At 42.9% G+C, this 8,956-nt stretch overlaps 1 protein-coding gene across 1 annotated transcript; it reads left to right on the top strand.

Moving 5' to 3' along the window:
• The first annotated feature begins 223 nt into the window (after positions 1–223).
• Positions 224–3,596, top strand: LOC124698235 (RING finger and transmembrane domain-containing protein 2-like). The gene is made up of 8 exons (XM_047230743.1): positions 224–701; positions 891–967; positions 1,757–1,925; positions 2,266–2,354; positions 2,493–2,657; positions 2,734–2,811; positions 2,992–3,095; positions 3,218–3,596. Exons 1-8 carry the CDS (start codon positions 224–226, stop codon positions 3,321–3,323), a joined length of 1,266 nt encoding a protein of 421 aa, XP_047086699.1. The 3' UTR covers positions 3,324–3,596.
• The last annotated feature ends 5,360 nt before the right edge of the window (positions 3,597–8,956 follow it).

The following is an 8,956-nucleotide window of genomic DNA, read 5'->3' as shown; positions in this document are numbered from 1 at the left end:
GCGCGCCGCGACCGCGACAACGGACGCCACCACGGCGACGCCGACGCCGACGCCGCTCCACCGCCTCCGCCTCCGCCTCCGCCTCGCCGCCTGCCTCCCCCGCGCCCCCTCCTCCCCACCCCCGCCCTGCGACGCCGACCCGCCCGCGCCCGTCCGCCACCGCCGCAGGCGCCTCTGGAAGCTCCCGCCCCGCGACGCACCCACCACCACCGCCACCAACCCGATGATGGACGCCCCGACGCGACCGACGCCTCCGGAGCCGTCCCCGCGGCCCCCGCCCCAGCCCCAGCCGCAGCCGCCCGCGGCCAGGCGCTACGGCGTGCACTTCTCCGCCTCCAGCTTCATCCAGGCGCCGCTCTCCGCGCTGCTCGAGTACTCGGGCATCCTCCGCGCCGACCCCGGGCCCCACCACCCCGCCGCCGCGGGGGCCCCCGGCGAGGTCTCGATCCGGATCGTCGGGGCCGGCGACGCCTCGCCGTCCTCCCTCCCGGAGGGGATCATCGTCGAGGACGACGCCGGGAGGGGCGCGCGCCCCTCCGCCGCGCCCGCCGCCCAACAGACCGCCGCGGCAGGCGCCGAGTCCTCCTCCTCCTCCTCCTCCTACCAGCGCTACGACATACAGCAGGTCGCGCGGTGGGTGGAGCAGATACTGCCCTTCTCCCTCCTGCTCCTCGTCGTCTTCATCAGGCAGCACCTGCAAGGTCCTTCTCTCCTTCCCCACCTCAATCTCTTGCCCCACGATCCGATACACGATCGCATTCGGTTATTTGTGAATGGCCGATACACGGTTGCGTTCGGTTACCTGTGAAACGTGAGAACCCATCGCAGCGCGCGCAGAGAATCCGTGGAATCTCTTCTCAGTTTTGGTTTGGGTTAATTGTTTCGTGCAGGCTTCTTCGTCACCATCTGGATTGCAGCGGTCATGTTCAAGTCCAATGATATCCTGCGCAAGCAGACTGCTCTCAAGGTTTGTGGCACATCTCGTTGATTTTTTTTTCTTCATGTAGTTTATACCCATAGCTTAAGTGTCAAGAATTCAAGACTCAAGAGTATGGTGTAATAAAGAAATCCAGTTCATTGTACACAACCATGTTGGTTAGAGTTTCATAGACTCAGTTCAAAAATTAAGTGCAGCAAATCTTATTGACCCGAGTGTGCTGGCCTGCTGGGGATATTTTGGCTATTTGGTCACATTATCGTGGCATTGAGCATTTTTCTCATGGAATTTTTTGTATTCCAACACATTAGCAGTAATTGTTTGTGTATGCTTATTGATGTTCTTTGCCCTTGTGTTGTGCTGCCACATATAAGGATAAATTCATTTAATATCTTTGCTAGCTTCTGACCTCGCACCTACACAGGAAGTCCAAAACAACCAAATACAAGCTTCCGGCTAGTTTGAACCTAAATGCATCAATTAACCGATTCCTAAAATTGCCACAGATTTCTTCATTGGTTCACCACATAAGCAAAACCTACCTTTATCCTTCCTGAACTTGTACATCATCTATGGCCTATATAAATCTATTATATCCCTACTGCCTTAATCATGTTACTGTTTGTTTTCCTCCTTTTCTTGTTAGTATCGTCATCCCCTGTTTATCCTGTTATGCTCTAAACTTGAGAAAACCCATGAGTTATGTTGATTTTGAGCTGTTTATAAAGATGTTTACTATAACACTATGGTGCGTAATTGCTTAACTATGATCGGTTTGCCATCTGACTAACTTGGCCTGTTTTCTTCTGCTTGATGCAGGGTGAGAGGAAAATGTTAGTTCTCGTTGGGATTACGATACTATTTGCCGCTCACGTATTTGGGGTTTACTGGTGTTACAAGAATGGTGACCTTATAAGACCTCTGGTGATGCTCCCTCCTAAAGAGATACCACCATTTTGGCACGCTATATTCGTCATCTTGGTGAATGGTATTTTCTTTTCTCTTACGATGCTGAGACATATTTGTTTTATTTTGGCACTGACGTGGTACATAAATTTGCTCTGTTCACGTCATTTAATTTCTGGTACTCAGGTTTTTAATTATGAGCTGTCTCAAGTTTTATTTGTTGTACTTCATGTGTATATGTTCAAATAAATTTGGCTATTTTCTATGCTTGCAAGTGCTAATGTATCACTATACTTCAAACATGATAATTTACTTTCATTGGATAATATAGGCCACGTTAATTACTGTCTTCATAAGTGATAATGTGATAATTTATACATTATGTTCATAATAATACCTTTTTTTTTCTAAAATTTATTCAGATACGATGACGCGCCAAACTGCTATGGTCGTCAAGTGCATACTACTCATGTACTACAAGAACACAAGAGGCCGTAGCTATCGTAGACAGGTAAATCATCTTCATACATTTGTAATCTAAATTTCTTGGGATTTATCTTGGCTTTCTTTTCCTGCTAGCTCCTTGTGCAGTGCTATTGTTTCCATATAATTAGGGAGCTAATAATTGATATTTTCCTTTTCTGTTCAGGGTCAAATGTTAACAGTTGTTGAATATCTCCTACTTCTGTACCGTGCATTATTGCCTACTCCTGTGTGGTACCGTTTTTTCTTGAACAAGGAGTATGGGAGCCTATTTTCTTCTTTAACCACTGGGCTCTATCTTACTTTCAAGTTGACATCTGTTGTGGAAAAGGTATTATACCTTACCCTTGACAATTTTAGAAGTTACTGAGTAGATGCCTTCTAACACTTGTCTATTTGTTTGGCAGGTTCAATCATTTTTGACAGCATTGAGAGCATTATCTCATAAAGAATTCCATTATGGTTCATATGCAACGACTGAGCAGGTAAATGATGTGCTTTAAGCACTAAGCTGATATGTTATGCTCTAAGCACTAACAAGTTATTGGTTGTCACTTGTCACTCAATGTCAAGAAGTAGGCTTGTGAGATATGTGTTGAGTAGTGGAACTTTTGGCATACATCTTTCCCTGAAGCTGACTACCAATATGGTGTGTGTGCATTCAGGTTGCTGCTGCTGGAGACATGTGTGCTATATGCCAAGAGAAGATGCATGCCCCCATTCTTTTGCGCTGTAAACATGTCTTCTGCGAAGATTGTGTCTCTGAATGGTAACCGCATGCAATTTGTATCCTTCCCCCTGTAGTTACAAACTGTGCTAACTAATTTCATGATCTGAACATTCCGAACATCTCCTAGGTTTGCTTTCTAATGTTTTCCTGTACGATGGCAGGTTCGAGAGGGAGCGGACGTGCCCGCTGTGCAGGGCATTGGTGAAACCAGCAGACCTCCGGTCATTCGGTGACGGTTCGACAAGCCTCTTTTTTCAGCTTTTCTAGACTACGCTATGACGATAAGAAGACAGATAATAGGTGTGCGTGCGTGTGTTTGTTCGTGTTTCTACGAGCAGAGCGGCCCGGTCTGGTGCTGAAACGGATCTCCACGTCCTTCCCTGCTGAAGGACTGCATGAGTGCGTTGTTTCTGAGTGTGCATATTAGTAATCCCCTGTATAGGTTATAAGAAGTTTTACGTGACCCTATATGATTTACATAAATAGAAATGAGTATATATATGTAATACTGTACAACATAGCTTGTGGTGACAGCTTCAACAGACTACTCTTTGGGTCATGCTTTCGATGATGAGTTCATTTCCGTGGTTTTTCCCTGGCAGTGTAGTATGACTGATATTGGCATGACGTATCCTAGTTTCTTCGAAGGGTATATTAACCAGAACTGACTCTCCGGCTGCTGATGGCGGTCAAGCCGCACCAAGAAAACTGAATATTATCCAATTTTTGTCTTTATTCCTATCTATATTGCAGTCTGTAAGAATGTTAATTCAAGTATCTTATACCGAGGCAAAGCATGTTTTGTTGATCTGAATTTGTTTGCCGTACGCGAGACCAACTGCCAAGAACTTTTCTTTTTCACGAAAAGGAGAACTTCATCTGTATATATGTATCACACCACAATCTTGATTAACTTACCATGGTGACTGCAACAAATACCGAGAAGAAAGAATCATGCATACAAATAAAAAAACTGAGCTTTCCTACATTGAGGAACATACTCCTACTTGACAAATTCTAGTATCAATCAAGTAACAAAATATCAGCTGGCATAGTTCATAGTTAATTTTAACCAACCATCCATTTATCTGTGGATTCCTAAAGTAGGAACGATATACTCTCTCCGTCACGAAATAAGTGACTCGGATTTATCTAGATTTGCATCTGTCTAGACGCGTTTTGGAGTGTAGATACATGCAAATCTAGATAATTCCAAGTCACTAATTTAGGAATACTTTTTTTTTATATGTGATTCAAGCAAAAGATGCTTGTATTGCACTTTTACCACTACACATGTTCTCGCTCAGAGCCTCGAATAGATTGATATTTGTAGAAGAACACAATTTTCATACCGACCGGCTCCGTTCCTCTTTGTTATATGTACCCAATCCAGGCGGTCGGCAGGTCGAGTCGAAGGAAAAAATAAAGCGGGGCCAGGGGAGACGAGCCACAAAGCCAAAGAGGACATCAGGTGAGATCAGATCGATGGATTCATGTATGTGTGTCGGGGCTTTTCCTCTCCTTTTTTTCTTACTAGTACAAGTGCCCGTGCGTTGCCACGGGTCATCAAATTTTATTTAATGCACATATATAATTTACCACTTAAATGTGAAAATTCAAAAGAATGATAGTAGATTTGAATATTGTTAATCTGACATTTTTTTAAAAGTTTAACTTTTTTCAATTTAAAGCATTTTTAGTTTTGAACAATTTTTAAATTTGATTGTTTTCAGATTTTAAACTTTTTAAAATTTGAACATTTTTCAAATCTATACATAAAAAGTTGAATAACATAAAAGATCTAGAAAACCGAAAAAATGAAATGTCCGTGTCTCCCTGATTGATCGAACGAACGATGGCACTTAAATGGGCCGACCCATCTCGTTTTTCTAATGGTCACCAACCTTCGGGGCCAGACCGCACAAAGCTTCGACCATCCCATATGCAGCCATCCTCACCTAGGTCCTCACCCACGACACCCAGCTTTGACCATCTACACGCACGGACGCAGGAACCCTAGCACCCAACGCACGAACCCTAGCCACCGGCGGATGATGGTGCACCGGCGAATGATGGTGGAGGACGAAGCGAAGACATAGTAAGGGTGGTCTATCTTGTTTATTAAATGAGTCAAAGATGTGCCTTTTTCAAAAATAAGGAAGAAGGGAATTGCTTGCTAATTTTAGCTGAATCCAAGGGAACACTAAAATTACAACACCATACATGGAAGCCTTAAACTGAATAACCACTTGCCCAAATCTATAGAAAAAAATCCCATCACAGTCCTCATTCCACTCTCTTCAACTCTCCACTCTCTCTATTCCCCATTCAGTAGCGACCATGTCTTGACCCTGTCTAACCACCGCCGGTGACCTGGTTGTCTGCTCCGCTCCCTCCTCGCGCCTAGGGTCGACGACCTCCTTATTCCACCGCTTCCGCCATATTCTATCATGGACGGCACGGTCCCGCTCTTCTCCGCTGGTCGCGTCAACCCGGCGACCCAGTGCTTGCAGCCAACGGAGGCGGAGTGCCATTCGATGACATACTGCGACATTATCCTCCTCTAGCCGATCTCGGCAGTGAATTGGAGCGAGTTCGGAGTACATGCAATCTATGATCCACAAAACACAACATCAGTTGAAATGTGAGGGATCCATGTTGTTTTCATCATTCTCGAAGTTTCAACTCCTTACACCCTCATCACTCATTTCCGCGTTGACTAAAATAATAGCTTTTGACTTAAAATGTGCCACGTGAAAATTAATAACCAGAGTTGGCTTTTCCAATAATAATAGGAAACATAGTAATTATCACTATATCAAACGAAATACCTATTTAAAATTATCGGATAAAATATCTCTTAACATGTATTTGATAAACTTTAACCACCACAAACCAAAGGATATTTAACTCATTACGATAATATGAATGATGCAATTTTTAAGTAAATGATGATTTTCAGCATAATTAAATAAAACCAATTATCAAAAAGATACCGTAAGATTATTTTTAAAACAAGAAGGATGCTTAAAATATATTTTTATAGTCCTAATGCTAGCTGGACCCTAACATCCGAATGGGAACAGGAGAAATCTTTCTCTTGGTCAATTTATATTGTGTTAATCGGGGCACTATTTAAGGTGAAAATCGTGCATGCTCTTTTTAGATGAAAATCATGCTCACTTGGACAAAAAAGCCCATGCCACGAAGTGGACAAATCCACACTTACATGCTCCCACTCTCTCTTGCCTCATCCACAAGCCGCCCTCCACTACCTCTCTATTGCCGGTGCCAAGGGATGCCCCCTCCCGTGCCTCCCCTCCGCCAGCGAGAGGACTTCCTCCTCCGCTGTGCTCCTGCCTCTACAGAGATTTCTGCCCCCTTCCATGCCTCCTCACCGCTGCTGCGACAACCTACCCAGAGGCTGCTGCCCTCGCTCCGGCGGCACTCCCCGCTCTCTGCTTCGCCCTCGTCAAAGATCCTGGTCACCAGAGAGCCTGAGGAGAGCAAGCATCGCTCAAGCTCTGCATGCTCTTGGCGGGCCAGGCGACACTGAGCTAGGCGCCGACGGAGGTCATCCACATCTTCGTTCTCGTGCTGCTCCTTGAAGAGGTATATTAATCTCATCCTGCGGCCAAGCTAGAATTGCTTTGTTCGATGTTGCTTGAAATACTAAATTTTCATTCGATCCTGCGACCAAACTGAAAAGATATGCCGTGTGCTTACTCTGTAGATATGATGATTGTTTTGGTATTTACTCAGATGCATGAGTCTCTCATCTATGATACTTCGGTTACTTCTGCACATTTGGCTGATTGTATGTATGAGAATTTCACTAATTTGGGTATTTTGTTGCACCGATTTGCAGGATATAAAAGTGAAGGCAGAAGAAAAATAATAATAAAATGAAAAGAAGGGACTTGAAGGACTGGGAACAGATTGACAATACAACATGAAGCAAAAACGGCGAACTAAGCTTCAACGGTAATCTTCTATTTACTCCTTAGACTGTCATTTGATTCAATTTTGGACAAATTTGAATCAAGGTTTTTCTGGTAATGGTTTATTGTCTTTCTAGTTGTGTATTACCTCTGTGTAAAGTTGGCAGATTATAAGACAACCAATGTATGCCATTATTTATTTCAACCAAATGACAGTGGAGATAATTAAGAGTCTTCTGCAATCTATCGTTGGTATCTTGGCTCACGATGGTTAGAATAGCCTTTTTTTTACCACTGGATTTTCGGATGTTAGGGAACTTGGCTCACCATGGTTAGAATAGCCTTTCTTTTTTTCCTGCAATATTTTCAGGCTACTTTTGATTAACTTCAGTCTTATCTTACACAAAAAGTGTGATGAGGTAAAAGTGAATATCACCCATTTCAGCAAAGTGCTTTATACTCTTTTGCAGCCACTCTTGTTGTGCTTCGTCATGAACACTTCTTTTCATATACTTATCGAATAAATTGAGAAATGAAAGCCTCTTATGCTTCTACATCAATTTCGACAGTATGTGGAGGTATCCAACATTCATATCAAATCCACGAAGGTCTTTTATAGGAGTACACAATGTAAGAATAATCTGAGAATGTTCAAAAAAGCCGAACCGGCAACTCTTCAATCAAACATAAAATTCTGACCCTAGTACGTTGACCAAATATCTAACAAATTGCGGAATGTGTTCTCTATCTATGTAGATTTGTTGCTAGAGTTTGTAGATCGGTAGCAAACAATATATTTGGGTGGACTAAACAAAAACGAGTTTATATTACTATCAATTTGTGGGAAACTTCACAGCTAGCTAGAGACACGAGGCTCGTACTAAACGAGTGCACCTTCCGGGTTTTGTTTCCACTGCCTCATGTCACTAATTTTCATAATAATCAAACTTATATTGTTTAAGAATACTCTGAATATACTTTCCAACCAATATCTACTCAGACATGAACAAAAAATGGTCATACTCAGGCATCTACTTTCTCCCCTGGATGCAAAATGAGCAATCCATGAAAGTAGGTATGTTTATGATCCACTCTTATATTCAACCCTGGAAGTTCATTTGTCCTATGCATGATGGGTGAATTGGTATCTACTTTCTCCCCTGGATGCAAACTGATCAGTTTTGATTTGTCATTGAATTTTCTTGACGCTTAAACAGTGCTCATCGTTTGGTTGTTTATTACTGCAGATTCAAAGGCTATTCTAACAAGTGGGATGTACTTTCACTAAACCCGATGATCCGAACAGAGGCTGTAAACCTGACTGAGAAATACTCCCAGATCACACACAAGGTATTCAAACTGGTTAGATCTCAAAGCATGAAACAGAAAGTCTCCTAACAAGTGGAGAGACAACCAAAGCACCATAGATAAATTGTCAGTTTACCATCAAAGTAAATTCCATGATTTTGATTAGAATGAAGAACCAAAGCAAACTGCACTTTTCAAGTGATGGATGCCACATAACCATTGTCAACACCCGAATTTTTAAGTCCAGATGCCTATTATGCCATTCATCGCAATCCCAGGAATATTGTTTTTGCGAGACATAATAGATTGATATCACAACACATCATTCATTACATACCATAATCGTCTTACAAATAAAGGATCACATGATCCAGTCTCATTACAATAATAGAAGTTCTAGTTATTCATTACATAACACATAGCGGAAGCGAAAGTAGCGTAGTAGTAGTCCAGCTATTCCACAGGCAACTGTTGACGTTAGGAGGGATCCTAGTTGTCATAGACGTCCTGCTGTCCTTCTTCCGGGTTCTGGTACTCGTCTTCATAGTCTGGCCATTTGAATAGCCAGGGACACAGCCATGAGTACTTTAAAGTACTCGCAAACTAATACTAATGTAAATACTATCAACTATAGTAAGGGGGTTCTAAGCT

This window comes from Lolium rigidum, chromosome 3 (assembly GCF_022539505.1).
Source record: "Lolium rigidum isolate FL_2022 chromosome 3, APGP_CSIRO_Lrig_0.1, whole genome shotgun sequence".
Lineage (NCBI taxonomy): Eukaryota > Viridiplantae > Streptophyta > Magnoliopsida > Poales > Poaceae > Lolium > Lolium rigidum.
The sequence above is the reverse complement of the archived record's forward strand: the minus strand, read 5'-3'. Positions and strand labels throughout refer to the sequence as shown.